At 44.0% G+C, this 19,877-nt stretch overlaps 1 protein-coding gene and 1 non-coding gene across 2 annotated transcripts in view; both read right to left on the bottom strand.

Annotated features, from left to right (window-relative positions):
- Window positions 1-19,877, bottom strand: part of IQCK (IQ motif containing K) — a 118,685-nt gene that overhangs the window by 61,598 nt on the left and 37,210 nt on the right. The window contains exons 5-6 of the mRNA XM_058569938.1: window positions 19,212-19,264; window positions 18,998-19,075 (exon numbers count right to left, since the gene is read on the bottom strand). Of these exons, the coding sequence (XP_058425921.1) occupies window positions 18,998-19,075; window positions 19,212-19,264 (131 nt within the window). The remainder of the gene's footprint in view (window positions 1-18,997; window positions 19,076-19,211; window positions 19,265-19,877) is intronic.
- LOC131422992 (U1 spliceosomal RNA) lies at window positions 5,060-5,223 on the bottom strand. Its single transcript, XR_009224167.1, has one exon. It is a non-coding gene; the product is annotated as a U1 spliceosomal RNA (small nuclear RNA).

The following is a 19,877-nucleotide window of genomic DNA, read 5'->3' on the forward strand; positions in this document are numbered from 1 at the left end:
TGCATGATGTGGTGGCTTTTTTTTTTTGGTTCTGTTTTTGTTTTCACTTCTTGCCTAATATCCGGTTTTCTGGGCTGTAATGGAACATTCGTATTTTGCTGGAGGCCTGCCACCGGAGGCACATTGGCTCTCACTTTCCACATCAGATGTCTCTCCTCATCCATTGTCCTTATTCTCTAAATCACAGTTGTGTGACACCAACAAATCACATCCCTGAAGTAATTCTCCTTCACGAGTTAAGAGTCAACAGCTTCTAGAGAGACCTTGGCGCTTCTAAGGAGACCCTGGAGAGCTGGCAGTGAGTTTATGAGAATAACACTATCGTGCGTTCAAACTAGCTGATATTTACCGAGAGCTTTCCGGACTCCCCTTCCACCAGCCTCACTCCTTGTGCTCCGGCCATGCAGGCCCTTTTCATCTCCTCAAGTGTGCCCTCCCACCTCAAGGCCTTTGCAGAGTAGCTTTCTCTGCCTGTAACAGCCTCCTGGCCCCAGCCAGGGGCACTGCATATGGCTGTGCAAGCTGCTGCTTATGGGCACCCAGCAGATGGGCCAAAGGGCGCTGAGACCCCACCCACCTCTGCTTGCTAAGCCGTGCTCATGGGCGTGGGGCCGCATCTGCCCTAGTGTGGGGGTGCCTTTTCCTAATTTGCTCAAAGGCACCTTAGGGTTGGGGGAGGCTGACACCTCTTTCTCCTGATTCACTCTTGTTCTTTCTTCCCATTTCCACTCAAGTGTTAGGGAAAGATGTCCTGTGATTAGGTCAGGGCCCAGTGGAGCTCTGTGTAATTTTCCTCCCTAGTCCTTGGCCCAATTTGGAGACACCAACCCGTGTGATTCTCAAATTAATGCCCAAATCCTCCACTGGATTGAACACTCCAGAGCGCAGAGACCAGGCCTATGTTTGCTGTTCCCGGCACTTAGGACAACATCTGGCTCGTAGCAGACGCTCAATAAACATTTGTGGCATGAGCCTCTGTGCCTGGCACAGGGCACTAAGCACTTTCCACACATTATTTCATTAAACCCCACAACATTAACAATTAGCTGTTGTTATCCTTCTTTTAGAGCTGAAGAAACTGAGGCAGAGAGGGGCGAAGTGACTTGATCGAGGTCACTGCCCATTTCCTGCTGAGATTGCAAACTGGCCAGGAGACAGAGGGAGTGGCCAAGGAAAAGAGAAGGGCAGCCCACAAGGTCACTAACATGGAATCCAGGGTCTAGCAGCTGCAAGTGTGAAACAGAAGAAAACACAGTCATTTGCCTAGAAGAAAAAAATGAGAGGGAGAAAAGCCATGATCACAGAAAATGCCCTCTTCATTAATGCTTACAGTAATAACTCAGCAGGTATGCCTTTGTCTGAAGCTCCACGGGGATATCCTGTGTCAGGACAGCAGAACAAAGTGGAGTTTGTCACTTGGATCTGAGGGGAGGTTTGATGGCACTGTTCTGCTCAGCTGCAATTTTCCTGCTTTAATGTTTTTCTCAATTGATGTCATGAAATCCTCAGAGTAACAGTATTCCCAGTTTGGAATAGCAGTAGGAAAGGAAACTGCAAATCTGGGGACACAACAAGCCCGGCCAGCTCGACAAAGGGCTTTTACCAGTAATGAAATCCCGAACCACTTTGCATCACAATGACATCTCCAAAAAGTGAAATGAGATTTCTAATAGGTCTTTAAGCAGTAAGATGAGACCACCTTGAGTGACATCCCTGCGTTCATGGCTGAATAATGGGGCGCTGTCTCCTGCCCAAAGCAAGAATAAGTATGAGAAAGCCAGCGTAAATCAGGCCAAATGAAAAGGACTTAATCTTCAGGGAGTAGCGCCTGGGAATTATCAATCATTTCAGCAGGCCCGCCTGAAGGGACGGAAGCCAGGCCAGGCCCTTTTCTCTCTTTTGGAATCAGTGCCACTGGCTTCAGGTCAAATAAAAATAGAGATGGAGTGGAGGCAACAGCCCATCATCAGGGAGCCAGGGAGGGGAGGGGAGAGGAGCATGTCAATCACAGGAGAAGGCAGCTGTGGCTCCCTCTGCAAAGGCTTAAACTGGACATCTTCAGAGCAGACGGGTTTACATGTTCTAACGGGCAAAACAGTGCTGCTAAGTACGTTTCCGAGAAGAACTGTCTTATTGGTAATGCTCGTTTGTCATGTCCTTCTCCTTTCTCCTCAAATGTGAATTAAATATATTTGAATGGTAAGAACCCATGCTAGAATTCTGAGAAGGAACAAGAATTTATTTTTCTGATTGTGTGTATGTTTATATGTATAACACACACACACACAACACACAATTCTTTCCCCTTTTTTGGATGCTAAGTAAAAGATTTGCAGGACCTAAAGAAGATATAGCGTGCTTACAAAATACATAAGAGACTCTGAGAAGTTAGTCTGTATTAATTTCTCCATCCAGTTCTAAGACAACAGGTACTGTCCAAAGTGGCATTTAAGTAGAATAAAGCAGAAAGAAGGAAAGCTTGCTTTATATTGAAAATTGAATCATGGAATCCACATTCTACCCACTTTTCATTAGGTAAGAGATTAAGTTGTTTTCTTGGAACATGAGCACAACCCAGACGCAAAGCCATTTACAAAATGACACAGGCCCTAAATCAGCCATCATTCATAGAGCCTTTTAAGAACCCAGTATTTGATACAGTCTACCCATTGTATTCAGCAAAAGAGATTACCCAGTCCCTACCCTCAGCCTTCACTGGTTTCCCAAACATTCTGCGTTGGAGGCATCACAGCCTTGAGTAATGAACTTCGAATATTTGGAAAAAGTACAATTGAGGTTCTCTGGAATCTTCCAGACATGTGGTGACTAGCCCTCAGGACGGAATCTCAGGATTCTTTCAATTCCAGCCCTCTGTGAGGTGAGGACTAGCTCCCGAAACCAGGAGGGGAGAGGCGGCTGCATTACTCTCAAGCAGCCTGACAGCTCATTTAGAAATCACAGTTAGTAGGAGGTGATCTTGCTTTCGCCCCCTCACGAACTCCACCCTGCGAGACCGACAAGCAGTTATTACCCCAGCATCAGGCTGAATCACTCTCCTAAGCTAAACACAGGGTCGAGGCCCATCTTACCAACCCCGTCATTGGAAGCTGCGTATGGGTCCAGTGAACAGCGCTCACGAAACCACACGCTGCCAGACCACGTGCTCGCCCTTGGGCTGCAGGTGTAACTATCTCAAAAATCATGGCTGTGCCACTTGGTGCTTTCTGAGAAATACGCCCGGACTGCTGTTATTTAGTCTCTCTGTAACTGGTTACATGTTTTCTCTAATAACAACTTAAGGAAAACCTTAAGGAGACCTGCCTCCCCACAAGTCTCCCTCCTCCCCCTCCAAATGGCGAGCAAGGCAAGGGGGGCGGGTGCACCGGAAGAGCAGACCACCTCCCTCCTCACCAGGAGGGGAGGCGCCTCCCACCCCTTCCCACCCCTGCAGGGATCTTCACTTGTTTTGAGCCATGGACCTCTTTCCACTTCGGCAGTTTGGATTCCTTCTCAGAATAATGTTTTTAAAAACATAAAAGTAAATACAGAAGATTACAAAGCAAACCAATTATATTGAAATACAGTTATCAAAATGTTAAAAGAAAACAGTTGGTGATATGGTAATATATGTGCTTCTAAATTAGGCAGTAAATAAGAGCTAATGGCAGGTCAGTTAACTACTCCAGTTTGGAAGGAGCCACAAGTGTAAACGATATTTGAGATCACTGTAACAACGGTGAAGATACCTGATGGCGATTAGTGACGAAGTCACAGCCACTGTACGTCCTACTGAGGTTTCCTGGCCACATTCATAACTCAAAGAGAGGCTCAATTTCAGTTAGAGACTAGTGAAAACAAAGAGGTAATGTGCCCCCTCTTCCAAGTTCAGAGACTCTTGAATTAGAGAGTTGTGGCTGGAGCTGGGGAAAGGGGGAAAGATGAGTTTTACATCCAGGATGAGACTGAAGACTAAAGATTTAAAAATAAACAAGATGAATCCAAACAGTGAAATGTGACTATCTGAAAACAGAGTGACTGGGAATTTATGGAATTTGGCCAAAAAGCTATTAAAGGGCTGCTTCTCAGATGGAAGAGAGATTCTGTGTAATACAGTGGGGCAATTACTGGGGAAAAATTTTTTTTTAAAAGTTTCATATTTTTATTCCCCATAAGTTGTGATTCTTCAGTAAACCCATTAAATGTTTAAAACAGAACTCACTCCCCCCACTCCATTTCAGTAAATGGCTCCCCATTCAGCCAGTCGATCAGGCCTGAAATCTCCAAGTCATCCTTGACTTATCTCTCTCTCGCCCCACATCCAATCCATCAACAGGCTTCCTGGTTCCAACATCAAAATATATCCCAAACCCAACCTCTTCTTACTTCCTCCACTCCAAGTTGCCGTTACCTCCTGCCTCTCTGCTGCATTATTAGGGCTGACTTCAACTTCCCATCCAGCTGCCAGAGTGATCTTTTTAAAAAATAAATTGATTACCTCCACCTTCTGCTCAGAACCCTCCAATAGTTTCCTATCATACCTGGAACGAAAAAGAAAAATCCAAACTCTTTACCATGGTGTCCAAGGCCCCACCCACGCTGGGCGCAGCCTAGCCAGCCTCTCTGGTTTCATTCCCCCACTCTCCCGGCCTCCCTCACCTCCTCTTGCCTCACTGGCCAAGTCTGTTCCTGTCTCAGGGCCTTCGTAGTGGCTCGTCCCCTCTGCCTAGAATACTCTTCCTTCCAACCTTTGTAAGTTGGCTCCCTCTGCTTGTCATTCAGGCTTCTGTGCAAATGTCATCTCCTTAGAGAAGTGAACCTTTCCTGGCTTCTCTACCTAAAGCACTACCACCTCTGACCCAGCCCTGTGACTGTCTATCCACTTACTCTGCTTTATTTTTCTCCAAAGCGCCTGGGTCTTCTCTACACTGTACAACATGTTCATTTGTTAGCTTGGTTAGTGTCTGTCTTCCCACTATAACGTAAACTCCACGGGGACCGAGACTTTCTCTCTCTTCTCCTCCACTCCATCCATTGTACCTAGAAAAGTGCCTGGAACAAGGTAGGCATTTAATAATTATTTTGGCCCCACTACCACAAATGAGGCAGTTGAGTTTTCCACGTTTGGGAGAATCGCAGGGGTCGGCACATCCAGAGTGCAATGGGTGAGCCAGGCCCTGGGAAACCACCTTCGTGATCATGGCATCCTCCGTGCCGGGTAAGTAGACAACAAACATCACTGAGTGAATGAATATTATTATAGATAAGGAAACAGAACTTTCTTTAATGTCAGAATTTATCAGTGGCAGAGCTGAGGTAAAATGCAGCTATTCTATCTTTCACTTGCTGGGTCATTTTGCTACTCATGTTTCTTCTTCACTAAAGCAGTAACTACTATTCTCTTAAGATGAAGGATAAAATAAAAACTATCATTCTTGGGCCGGCCCCGTGGCTTAGCGGTTGAGTGCGCGCGCTCCGCTGCTGGCGGCCCGGGTTCGGATCCCGGGCGCGCACTGACGCACCGCTTCTCTGGCCATGCTGAGGCCGCGTCCCACATACAGCAGCTAGAAGGATGTGCAACTATGACATACAACTATCTCCTGGGGCTTTGGGGGGGCAAAAAAAGGAGGAGGATTGGCAATAGATGTTAGCTCAGAGCTGGTCTTCCTCAGCAAAAAGAGGAGGATTAGCACGGATGTTAGCTCAGGGCTGATCTTCCTCACACATACACACAAAAAAAATCTATCATTCTTTGAATACCTACTGTGAACACTCTGCAGTGGATAGCTTTAATTTTTATCTGCCCATCATACCCTCTTCTCTTCTTGTGGTTCAGCCCTCAGGTTTTGCTTCGTCAGATCCCCCTCCCTGAGTTGGGGGAAGTGGAGGTCACAGTGTCTTGCCCTCCCATGGCCGAGGGGTGCACCTGGGACCCAAGCTCAGCCAAGCAGGTGCTTTTTCCCTGGAATGGGAATCTTGAGTGGACTGGCAGAGCCTAGAGGATTCTTGCTGGCAATGGTGTCTTGAAAACATGGGTCTGCACTCCCTGGACCCTTGGACCTGCTTTCTAAGGCCAGGTCCTTACCTTTTCCTTCATATCTGTGAGTTATCGTTTTTCTTCCAGTACATACCCTTTTTCTTAAGTAGCCCTTAACTTTCTGTTACTTGCAACATAGAGCTCTGACACCATCTTTAACCCTCACAGCAACCCTACAACGTAGGTATTACCACCACCCCCTGGTACAGAAGGAAGAGGAAGGCTCAGAGACGTGAAGGGATTCGTTCCAGGTTACCCAACTGTGGCGGGCGGCACAATGGCCCCCAAGATGTCCACATCCAATCCCCAGACTCTGTGAATACATATGATCCCTTACAGGGCAAAAGGGACTTTGTGGATGTGATTAACTTAATGCTCTTGAGAGTATCCTGGATCATCCAAGTGGGTCCAATGTTGTAATCATTGTAATCACAAGTATCCTTGTGAGAAGGAGGCAGAAGGAGGTTCTACTGCAGAAGTAGATGTGATGATGGAAGCCAGAGGTCAGAGTGATGCAAAGAAGGGGTCAGAACGCAGGTATCCTCCAGAAACTAGAAAAGGCAAGAGAATGGATTTTTCCCTAGAGCCTCCAGAAGGAACTGATTTTGGACTTCTAGCTTTCAGAACTCTAAGAACTATAAGAGAATAAATGTGTCTCATTTTAAGCCACCAATTTTGTGCTAATTTATTAAGCAGCCATAGGAAACTACACACCAACTAATAAATGGCAGAGCTAAGACTGGAACCCAGATGTGTCTGCCACGCTGCCTCACATGGGCTCCCTGAGCTGTCCCCAAAGAGTCACCTAGAAACAACAGGAAGAAGGAAAGGAAGCAGTACTGTGTGCCCCAGAGAAAGGGCACCCACATGCCAAACACTCCAGCGAGAGGGAGGCACTCAGAGGATTCATGCATCCCGGCATGTCCCGAATTCAGGAAACAGCTCTCCGTCCTTCCTGTTTGAAGACGAATGCTCACATAAGGAGCAAAGACGATTTATTATCCTCATGAGACTCTCTGGCCTCTGAAATTACTGAGACAGAAATCTCCCCTTCTGTAAGACAAAATAAATTAAAAGGATGTTTTCCTTTCAACAGGGCATGACAGCAAATGTTCTGCCGTGCTACCATTTAATTATGATCTTTAGTGCAAAATGCATGCCGTTTCCCGTGAATTTTGAAGGCATGAGCATTTTCGGTCCCTCTGTTAACCTCAGCGCAAAGGGACCATCATACGGCCGGTGCTTGTCCTCAAATGCACGGTGACACTTTTGTTTTCACCTCAGTTTTTGGTCATTAGATACCTTTCACCAACATGAAAGTATCATGGATTTTTTTTCTTCTCTTTTTTTTGTCTAAGGGTAGAACTTAGCTGAAAAGACATTTCACCCAAAGCAACCTTTTCTTTTCTCTTCTAAAATACAACCTTTGTTTCATTGAAGGTCTCAACTGTAATGATGTCTTTCATCAGCCTTCTCCTCTGGGACAGGGGACCAGAGAGGCAGCAATGCACTTTTGTTCCTTGTGCTTATTTAGTGATTTATTTTTGCAAATGAATCTGACCAACTCTTTTCGGTCAAAATAAAAAGCGGAACTTTTCCTGTTCTTAATATGATAGCAAATAATTTCATTGCTTCTGATTGGCTGGTTGAGTCAGGACCCTATCCCACAAAAGAGGATGCTGCTGGATTCATAAACAGGAGTAAAGGCAACAGGAGATAGGATGTAATCCCCCGCTGTTGAAAGGTGGGGAGGAAGACACCCTCGTCAAGTGCTGATGAGAGTGTGCAGTAGATTGTATTACTGTTCCCGGTTTATTGCTCCTTTCGCTGGAAGAGAATTGGGTGTCCCTACTCTTTGCCCTATACCTTGCGGTCTCTCCCTGTGGGTGCTGTCAGCTTCCCTACAGCACTGATACCGAGCTCGGCCAGGGGACTTGTACTGGCCAATGAAATGTGAGCAGGAGTAACGTTTGCCATGGCATGGGTCGGCCATTGCTCTTCTCCTTCTGCTGTGAGCCTGAGGGAGGGGGCTGCTCCTTCATCCTGGGTCCCAGAATGGAAAGCAACGTGGAGCAGAGCCAAAGGTGACACGCAGCCAACATGTAACGGGGTGGGGAATAAACCTCTGTGGTTATAGGCACTGAGATTTGAGGGCTGTTTGTTACCGCAGCAGAACCTAGAGAAAGCTGACAGATTCAGAATACTGGAGGGTAGTTGGGGCAGCATCACGTACGAGCACACACCAGCCACGACTCTCTCACGTGCAAGTATCAGAAACCTAACTCAAACTGGGTTAAGAAAAAAATTTTTTAAAAAGGTATTTATTGGCTCACTAAACTAATAGGGGCAGAGTTGGCTTTAGGTATGGCCAGCTAGAGAGGCTGAAAACAATGCCACAGGGGCTCAGACTCGGGCCAGCTCCCAGTTCTGCTGTTATCTCAGGCACTCAAGCAGCTCAAGGCTTATAACCTCAAAGCTCCAAGTCTCGAGGAAAAGAGAGAGGATCTTTCCTGGTTGCTTCCCGAAAAATCTTGGGATTATCTCTGATTTACCAATCTGGGAGCAACCATGGTGGTCAGGGGCACTCACTTCTCGGACTGGCCTGGCCCGGGTCACCCAGCCCGGAGCCAGAGGTGGAAGCAGCTCACTGTCTACCTGGACTGACAAGGGGAGAGGGGTGACCCTTCCAGGAACACAGGGACTTCTGTAACCAAAAGAGGGGGGAATCAGTGCAGGGCTGGAAAAAACATAAATGTCTACCACAGAAAGCAAGACAATGGAATAAAAAGAAATAGAATAAATACTCTTTAGTTTTGCAATTGTTTTTAATTCTTTTTTTTTTTTTTTTGCTGAGGAAGATTCGCCCTGAGCTAATATCTGTGCCCATCTTCCTCTATTTTGTATGTGAGTCACCGCCACAGCACAGCTGACGAGTGGTGGAGGTCCACGCCTGGGACCCGAACCTGCGAACCTGAGCTGCCGAAGTGGAGCACACTGAACTTAACCACTACACCATAGGGCCAGCCCCTGTTTTTAACTCTTAAAGTAACTCTGTAGATAATATGAAAGCTACAAAATAATATACAGGAGAAAATAAAAGCCATGTTCCTGCCACTTGGAGTGAAACATCCTTTTGAAAGACTTTTTAGGTCCAGAGTTATTTAATTTTATGATGATCCTTGATTTTAAACATTTCCTTTTCACTGTATAGTTTATTTAATATGTATATTTTATATATGATAAATCTTAGTTATCTTTATAAACCTAAGAGAATTTTTTAAGGGTTGTCAATATCTATATAAAATGGCTACATAAAATGCAGTTATTAAAAAAAAATCATGGAATAGAAATGGGTAACTGAGAAGGGGTGGACAGAGTGAAGAGTAAGTTAAATTACAGGGAACCTGTGGGAGAAGGCCCATCATTTATGTGATAAGCAATCGGCAGCCACCCGTGACAAATGGTCGCAACCGCCAGCTGTGATCTGACAATATAATGACATCAAGGATCGCAGACAGCTGGGCTTGGTAGCATTTGTCTTACCAAGAACATTAAAATAAGACCCAAACTCCCATTTTAGATGGCTCCCAGGCTGGCAGATAGGATTATTTGAGGCAATAAATGCTAATACACACAATATACAAAGGAGTCGCATCTTACAGGAGCTATTCTCTAAAATCAGGACGTAAGATGAAAAGCACGTTTAATCGAAATTTCCCCTTAACATACTTTAGATTCCATGTAAAGACACGGCATCGTTCAACCAGTCTCGCACAGCCACTTTTCCCCCGGTCTTAGTACTTAGTACCCTCTAAGTACCAGGTGATGTAGGAGGCAGCAGAGCAGAGTAATTAACCATGCTCTTAGCAGCACGGACTCTGAGCCAGACTGCCTGGGTTCAGACCCTGCCGCTGCGATTTACTAGCTTGTGACCTTGGGCAAATAACTTAATATCTCGGTGTCTCAGTTCTTTCTCTGAAATATACTCGCCAGGACAGCTAGTACTCATGGACTATCCAGTGTTCCCTTACATAGCTCAGCCTCCCTTGCAGTTGGTTTGGGGCCATGCTCCGTGAGGAGAGGTGAGAAGGTTAAGAACCTTCCAGACTGGGAAGGTTATGAACTAGAGTGCCTCCTTCATTCTTTTCTTCCTTTGCATCAGTGACCTCAAAGATCACATGCTCCAAACAGCTATAATCTATAAGAGGGCTGTCCGACCTGCATCAGTCATTGTATGAGCAGAAATAAGCTGCTATCGGGGTAAGCCACTGGTATTTGGTTTTGTTTATAACTGCAACCTAGCCTAGCCTGGCCTGATTGATACAATGGGGAAAATCATATTTCCTACTTTGTAGAGTTGTTGTGTTAGTTAAATTAAGTAATATTTATGAATTGTTCAAAATAGTACCCAAGTAAATACTATATAAATGCTTGGTAGGTAGATAGGTAGACAGACAGACAGAGACGGACAGACAGACAGAAGGAAGCTGTTGCCTTATGATCTGTTCATGTTCGCAGGGGCACATGAAACAGAACAACTAAAGAAAGAGCTGGATCACATGTCCTATTCTATGCTTCACCTCCAGAGTGGAATGGCAAGGGGGATTGCTTGCATTTTTAAAAATCTTATTTCTTTCTCTCTCTTTCCCTGGAGAGCACGTTGTTGAATTAGCATAAAGTAAGTACATATATTGCAATCTAGCTATACACAAAATCTGTCTGTCCATGTAGACAGGGACCATGTTTATCTGTGTCATAGTTCCATGGCACATAGTAAGCGTTCAATAAGTGGGAGCCAGCCAGCTTATGAATTTGCTCCATAATTTTAGAGCACATTTAAGCATTCAATAAAGGTCAGCTGAATAAATGAACAAATAAATAACTTTTTCTAAATAGCTGGAACACACCTGATTGGTATATGTATCAGTAGTGGAAAAAAAAATGTATTCCCTTAATAGCTGGTACCAGAATTCCTCTTAGGGAAGAAAATAGCTTTGTTTACATTAAAGACCATTTTACAGATGGAAAAACTGAGGCTCAGAGAGGTGAAGTTATCTTTGCCCAGAGTCTCACAGCTGGAAATGGATCTTGGTTTGGAATGCAGAGCTGTGACTCCAGAGCCCAAGTTCCTAAATCCTGCACTATACTGCTGCCACTTCTTTGACTTCCAGGACATTCTTACACCACTCTTGACAGCTCCAGGATTTGACTTGCGGTCATCTTCAACCCATCCCCCAACAACCTTCTCAGACACTTCATCAATTATACTGATGTCACTTCCAACACCACGGCCTCCAGTCCACAGGATTCCATGACCCCCATCTTCCCTCACGTCAGTCACTCAATAGAACGGTCACATCTTAGAATGGGTCATCACTGAAGACTGTCAAATCTCGACTTTCCAAATTCTTGATCTGACCATAACTTTCTATCCTTCCATCTTTCCCACCTACTCATTTCTTTATGTATTATTTGCCCTTACGTGAGACTATGGTTTGGGAAGGTTATTGGTGTCCACCTAGAACAGGGTTCAGCAAACTATAGCCCATGGGCCAAATCTGGCCCACCACCTATTTTTGAAAATAAAGCTGTACTGGAACACAGCCATGCCCATTTGCTCACATATTGTCTATGTGTGCTTTCATGCTGCAGTGGTGGGGCTGAGTAGTTGCAACAGAGACAACATGTGGCCTGCAAGGCCTAAAAGGTTTACTATCCTCTACAGAAAAAGGTTGCTGACCTGACCTGGAAAGCCACTTCCTTATTCCCCAGGAACTCTGCGATTACTGAAGCCATGTTCTTAGGGCAAGCCCAGAGCTTTGATTGTGTGAATCCTCTTTCTCATTGTTGCTGGGGAGAACTGGGTTTGGCCTTGGAGGGATGCCTGGAGGGAGGATGCGGCTGATGGAAGGGAACTAGTTGGGGAGTTGTGCACATTCAGAGCCAGGTCTTGGGAGGGGTAACCACGGCCTGCCCAAGCACCACGAGGCTTCACACTTGGCCTGCACCTGCCATTCTCTCCTTGCCCCGGGGCCACGCCATTTGAGCTTCCCAGCGTGATCACGTGAAAACTCAGTCTCCCTCACTGTCTGTCACTCCAGCCATCTCCAATGGAGAACAGCCCTCAGCCCTCCCAGTTCACTGCCAGTCAATGGATACCTCCTTGCCCACGGCACATCCACCATTCAATCAGGCGCTCACAAGGAGCTTTGGAAAATCTCATTGTTTATTTTCCTTTTAATTTTTTATTATGGAAATTTCCAAAGATATAAAAGAGTAGACAGAAAAAAAAATGAACCCATGTAACTATCAGCCAGTTTCAATTATACTGTTCTCCATGTCAGTCACTCAATGTAACTTCCCCCCAACCCTGTCTGTAGACATCATTTTATATTTCATTCATAAATATTTCAACATTTCTCTAAAAAGTAATAACGTTTTAATCATGACTATGAAATTATCATAGCTTAAATAAAATAACAATAATTCTTTATATCATCAACTATCTACTAAGGGTTCAAATTTCCAATTGTCTCCTAATTTTTCTTTTTAGTTTGTTTCTTTGAATCAGGATCCAAATAAAATCCAGACATTGAAATTCTTAAAATTTTAAAATTTTCTGGGGCTGGCCCAGTGGCACAGTGGTTCAGTTCAGGCAGTCTGCTGCAGCGGCCCGGGGTTTGCAGGTTCGGATCCCGGGCGTGGACCTACACACCCCTCATCAAGCCATGCTGTGTCAGTGTCCCACATACAAAAAATAGAGGAGGACTGGCACAGATGTTAGCTCAGGGCCAATCTTCCTCACCAAAAAGAAAATTTTTTTTTAATTTTCTTGCTTCTAAGACGGACTCCACCACCCCCACGGTAGCGTTTCTGAGTTTGGTATGTTTCTTACTTCCAACGTGAACATATAATGTAGTGTTTCTTTCTCTTCCTGACAATTGGTTGTTAAATCATTAACATAATTCAGAAAATATGGCAGTTTATGAGAAAAACATAAGATATCATTCTTAGAAAAGTTAATAATGCTTTCCCTTCAGATCTTTCCCTTAAGCTCCCCTGGGCCCAGTCTAGACCTGTCACTACATTAGCTTCGCAAGTCTTCAACCCCGATTTTACCCACCATCTGTTTTCTCCGCCCTCTTCCCAGGGCTGCCGAGGGTTGCTGGAGATGATCACATAAGCAGGCTGTTGACATGCACCACCCATTCAGGCCATCAGCTGGGCTGTCGCTATTTATCCCTGGCTGATTCCCTCTCGGTTTCACCACAGCAGCTGTTGTGGCCCCCCTCCCCTCCCCCACAAGCCTCCAGAACCTGCTGGGGCCTCCCGCTCAGCAGATGCCTTCACACCTACGTGAACTTTCTCAACTTCTCCCCTGCCACCTCAAATTTGCTCTCACTTTTAGCTCTGGTCTCAGAGGAATAAATATACATCTTCTTTTATCTATGTATGTGTATATATGCATAGAGAAGAATTCTTAAAAGAAGTTCCCTAAAATGTCAACAATGGTTATATCTGGGAGGTAGGCTCTCAGGTGATATGCACCCTTTTAATTTTACTTTTCTGTTTGCTTTCACTTTTTCACTGAGCATGTGTCGTTTTTATAAAACCCATAATAATTTTAAAACGTTATTGATCCCCAATAAAATGCAGGTGATCCCTAGAAGTGACGGTGAGGGACTTTCAATTTCCCCACATTCTCCATTACTCTTTGTGGTGGGCAGAATAATGGAGCCCAAAGATGTCCACATCGTAATTCCCAGAACCTGTGAATATGTTACCTTACAATGGCAAAAGAGACTTGGCAGATGTGATTAAATTAAGGACTCTGAGGTGGGGAGATTATTCTGAATTATCTGGAGGAGCCAATGTAATCATATGAGTCCTTAATAGTGGAAGAGGGAGGCAAAAGAGAGTCAGAGAAATGTAACTAATAAAGTAGGGTCAGAGATATGCAACATTGCTCGCTTTGAAGATGGAGGAAGAGGCTAACAGCCAAGGAATATGGGCAGCGTCTAGAAGCTGGGAAAAGCAAGGAAACAGATTCTCCCCTAGAGCCTCCAGAAAAGAATGCAGCCCTGCCAACATCTTGACTTTGAGACCAGTGAGATCTGTGTCAGGCTTCTGACCTCCAGAAATGTTAAGATAACTTTGTATTGTTTGAAGCCACCAAGTTTGTGGTAAATTGTTACAGCAGCAGTAGAAAACTAATACACCTCTACTCCCTCCCTACTGGTCATTTCAAAGCAACATAGAATCTACGTGGAAACAATGGCTTGCTTTGCAAACACAGCTGCAGGACAAGCCAGGGTCACCACTGCCAAGCACATGTCTCAGCGTAAGTGCATCCTTCACCGAACCTCTGGAACCAACTCGGGTACACCCAAGTTCAGCCCTTGTCCACCTCGGCTCAATCCGTACATTTGACATGGGGATCTGATTCAAAAATCAACAGTTCTCTCCAGACCCCACTTCTGAGCTTCAGGCCACTGTTTCCAATTTGAATATCCTAGAGGCACCTCAATCTCGATGTGCCCCAGATAGGAATCATCATCTTTACCCTTGAACCTGTTTTCTGGCTAGGTCTCTTTGCTTCTATTACGTGCCTCCCATTTACCCAGCAAATCTCACCTTTTCAGGCACACCCCTTTTCCACCCCTACACTCATCCCGTGTCATCCACCCACTCTACCCATTCCATGTCCCTCCTTTTCCACTCCCGTTGTGCTGGCTCAAGACCCAGGGCTGTAACCATGGCCTCGGAAACAGCACCCAACTCTAGACTCTCCTCAGTCTCATATAACCCCTGCACTCTCGGGAGCTCTCTTGCCAAAATGGTCTGATCACATTACGCCTCTGCTCCAAAACCTTTTAAGGCTCTCTCTTGCTTACAGAACAATGCCCAAACTTCATGCTTTTACTGAACACCAAAATCCACCCCTAACTCCCTTCCAGCCTTATGTCCCATCCCATCCCTATACGCTGGCATGCTCTGTGAGCCAGCTAGCTGGTTTCCTGTGCCTGGACCAAGTCCTGCCTTGTCCCACCTTTGTGTCTTTGACCTGGAATACCCTTTTCTGCTGTATCTCTCTTCCTAAGTCCACAATGTCCGTCAATGGCAACAGTAACCACTAGTAAGCCACATGTTGCTATGGGCTGGTCTGTTCATGATCCCATTTGTTAGCGCATCATTTCACTGCATCCTCATAATCATCACATTTTACTAATGAGGAAATGGAGGCTTAGAGAGTGACCTGTTGGGGTGCTTTTAAAATATGTCCACACATGCTTTGACACTCTTCCCTTCAAAAGGTGGAGCCTAATTCCTCTCCCTTTGAATGTGGTACAGCGCTGTCCTTAGGGACTTGCTGCCAACTAATAGAATGTGGTGGAAGTGGAGGTGTTTGGCTTCCAAGACTGGGTCATAAAAGGCACTGCGGCTTCCTCTTTTGCTCGAGTCTCTCATTCTCAAGGAGGACAGTTACCATGTCATGAAGACACTCAAGCAGCCCATGGAAAGGCCCACATGGAGAAAAACTAAGGCCTTCAGCCAACAGCCACCACCATGTGTGTGAGCCATCTTGAAAGTGGCTCCTCTAGGCTCAGTCAAGCCTTCACATGACTGCAGCCCCTGCAACGTCTTGACTACAACCTATGAGAGACCCTGAACCAGAACTACCCAGCTAAGCTGCACCTGAATTCCCAATCCACAGAATCCAATAAATAAATATTTGTTGTTTTAAGCCACTAAGTTTTAGGGTAATTTGTTACACAGTAATAGATAACTAAAACCCTTACCCAGGGTCATGCGACTAATAAGTGGTAGAGACTTGAACACTGCTTTGTCTGTCCCCAAAGCTCATACTCTTAACCCCAACCCAACACTGCCTGAAGTACTAGTCTACATTTTTCTTCCTTTAGAAAACCTTGACAGAGTCTCTCCCTCAAAATTCATCTTCCTCCAATCTGTACCTTTAAGCTCTAATCAAATTGCCCATCCATCGTGCTCCTGCCCCTAACAATCACCATATTTGCTTAAGACCCACCTCACTTCATTTTCAACTTCCCAGCTCTAGGCTCTCAGCTTTAGTACCTACATCCCAGTGTTGCTGCAAAGATTAAATGAGATAATATGTGTAAAAGCACTTAGCAGAGTAATGGCTCAGTGATATAATTTGTTACCTCCTCAGTACAGCACTTCATCTGTCCTGTGGATGAAGTCTCAACTCTGGCTGTACATTAGAACCACCTAGGAAGCTGTTAAAAAAACAAAGAACAATGCCTGGGCTCTACCCTGAATTAATAGATCTGATTTAATAGGTCTTAGGTGAAGCCAGGCAACGAAAGCTCCCCAGATGATTTTAAAGCACAGCCAGGGTAGAAAACCACGGGATTAGATCAGAGGTTCTCAAGCAAGGGAGATTTTGCTGTCCTTCCCTCTCCACCCCTCAACTCCCCCGACATTTGCCAGTGTCTGGAGACACTCTTGACGGTGATGACTGTAGGGGATGCTATGGCATGTAGGGGGTGGAGGCTGGAGATGCTACGAAACATCCTACAATGCACAGGCCAGCCCCACAACAGAGATTTATCTGGTGCTAAATGTCAACAGTGCCAAGGTGGGGAAAGCTTGGATTAGATATGTTTCCCAGCTCCTGCCCTCGGTTCCTAACATTCAGGTTGGTTGCCTCTCTGACTCTTCCTGTTCAAAAGTACCCCTGAGAAGGATATAGCACCTGGGTACTTGCCTCTCAAGACCAAATCTGGGCACAGACCAGCTTGGCCACTGCCTCCAATGGGCTGGCTCCAGGCCCACCAGGGGGGCCCGTGGACGGCCTTGTGCTTCCCCATTTCCCTTTAGTGCTTTGCTAACGTCTGTATTACAACACTCACTAGAGAAACTTCAGCTAGTTGTAAGCGCATCTGTCTCACCCCAAGGGCTGGAGCCATGTTGTATTCATCTCTATTTTCTCCCCAGCATCAAGCTCTGTGCATGGCACTTGGTAGGTGTTCAATGAATATTTATTGCATCAAATTAGATTAATATCATTTTAAGTTTTATCATGCTTCTGGGCATCTCTTTGAAAAGTCATGGAAATAGAGAATACGAATGCTAGTCAAGGCCAGAGCTCTTGTGTTTCTGTTCTTCTGGCGTCCAGTTGAAATGACTGCTATTGCTACTTTGTGGTATATTTACATGAGCTGCCAGAGGAAGTTAGCAACCATTTTAAATTAAGATACTTGTACAATAAATGACTAAGGATTTGAGAGGACTCTTATCTAGAGAAGTTCTCATATATTTAAGATTCTTTTTCACTGGTTACTGTAAGTGGGAAAATGTTTCATTTTCAAGGCAAAGCAATAACTTGGAGAATGATACTGAAAAAATCACGTCTTAGAAAAACATATGCAAATCTTTCATTTATAGTCAATAAATTATGGGCTTTCCACTGTCATAGTGGACAAAACTAGGCACAGGTTTAGAAGCTAAGTAAGAAACAAGGTTTTCCAATATCATTCTCCTTTCAGTATGTAATTTCAAATTTTTAAAAAATATCTGGGGTGTTTTTAATTCTCAAAATTGAGAAAGTCAGCCAAGAGTCTATTCAACTTGGCATTTTCAAGAAGGGCAGATTTAAGCAACAAATGTGACATTTGAGGGCTAAGGGTCTAATTTAATGTCTTCCACTCTGTTTAATATGGGGTTTTATAAACCTCACTTAATTTCCCAGTGCCTCAGTTTCCTGACATTACTCTTGCAAAGGGCTAGTGTGAAAACATTTACAAAGCAAAAGGTTAAATATATATTATTTTCTCTAAATTGAGCTATCTTTCTTCCACTTATGTCTTAAAATAGTGGACCACTGCTTAAATGTCATCCTCCAAGCCAGATCTTTTCTGACCATCCTATATAAAATTAAGCCCCATCAATACTCTGTATTCCTCCCTCTCTGCTTTATTTTTGCCTGTAGTACTTACTCGTTTGTTTATTGTCTGTCACTTCCCACTAGAATATAAGCTACATCAAAGCAGTGATTTTTGGCTACTTTGTTCACTGCTTTACCTCCAGCACCTAGAATGATGGTTGGCACATAGTAGTACTATGTGTACTTCATACAATAAATAAAAATTTTTATTTATTGTATGAAGAATTAAATTATGCAAATCTAGAAATAAAATATACTATAATGCCATCATTGGCAGGAATTAGATGTGATTGAATCAACATGGCTAGGTCTCAAAAGTATGTATTTGAGTCAAAAAAAAGCAACTTGCACAGAATAACGCATAAATTCCCTCATCTGCAAAATAGGGCTGATAACAGCATTGTTATCAGGATCAAGTTAGTTCATTAGTGTTAAATGCTGAGAACAATGATATATCATTGCTATATTATGGATGAAAAGTAGCTTACATAAAATAATTATACTAATTTTGTATCATATAATCTAATTTTATATAATTAATAACTAATTTTAAGAGCTCTGGAAGGATGCACTAGAGACCAAACTGATTACTTCTGTGAGGTAAGAAGACTCAGATTAAAATTATGGTCAAAGAGAGTTTTAACTTTGTCGTGTTCTAATATTTTAAATGTAGAATTAATGCATATAACTAAAAATGAATATTTAGAAAATTTTAGTCATATTTCCTGAGACATAATGACCTTCAGGGGGAGAGAGAGAGAGAAAGAGAGGGCAAGGGAGAGAGAATGGAGAGACGAATTACTTAGGATAAGAATTTTTTAAAGTTTTGTGTTTTATTTCTGAAATGCTTCTTGAATAATCACCGCATAGATAGGATGCCCTTAGCCTAGACTGAAAACAACCAGAGACAAGAGCCACAAATATAACTGACCTGGGGTCCTGGGCGGATTATATGAGTTAGTTCTCTTAGATTGGAGAAAACTATTACACAATCAGAAAATTAGGAATAAGTTATTGCAAGCCTTGTTACTTACTGATCCTTCAGCCACTGCTCCACAAATGGAATGGAGAAGAATTCTGTGAACAGCTCGCCTATCCTCTTTGGATTATGACTGGTCACGATGCCATATGTTTGATTGACAAGAAGACAATAAGCAAGAATTCAAGTCAATTGTTGCTATTCTGCTTGCAAATCAACACTACTGAATCCTTAGGGTCATTGAATATTCAAAGACATGAAAAACTTACTTGTATAACCACTCGATCAGAAAATCACAGGCAATGAACTTGGTTCTTTTCCTCTAAACAGAGAAGAGAGAATTGAATTATATTCTTTGCCCACATATTTGAGTAGGACAAAGGAAGAGAGGTTAATTGATTGCTTGTGCTAGACGAAATATGCATGAGCCCTTTATGAGGTTTATAAGCACATCAACAAACAGTAACACAGGCAATGTAAAGGATTCTGAAGAGATTTCTCCAGCAATCTTTAGATAAGCATATTTGCCGACGGTAGGGACTAATTAAAGACTGCAGATAGTAGGGGGCTTATTACATGCTTTTGGAATTGTCTCAGAAGGATTTTATTTAAATCTAGACTTTGATGCTGAGTAATTGTATTTATTGCTTTTCCCCAGTCCACTCAAATCCTCAGAATAGTAGTACTTCAGGTCTGGGTGCCACCTTCAAATGTGGAAGCCAAGCATGCAGGTGCCATTAGCCAGTGTGGTTGACCCTGCCAGGTGTCCACCCAACAGTTACTCACCACTTCATCCTGATTTTTTTTTTTTTTTTTTTTTTTTTTGTGAGGAGATCAGCCCTGAGCTAACATCCGCCAATCCTCCTCTTTTTTTGCTGAGGAAGACGGCCCTGGGCTAACATCGGTGCCTATCTTCCTCCACTTTATATGGGACG

This window comes from Diceros bicornis, chromosome 26, assembly GCF_020826845.1.
Source record: "Diceros bicornis minor isolate mBicDic1 chromosome 26, mDicBic1.mat.cur, whole genome shotgun sequence".
NCBI lineage: Eukaryota > Metazoa > Chordata > Mammalia > Perissodactyla > Rhinocerotidae > Diceros > Diceros bicornis.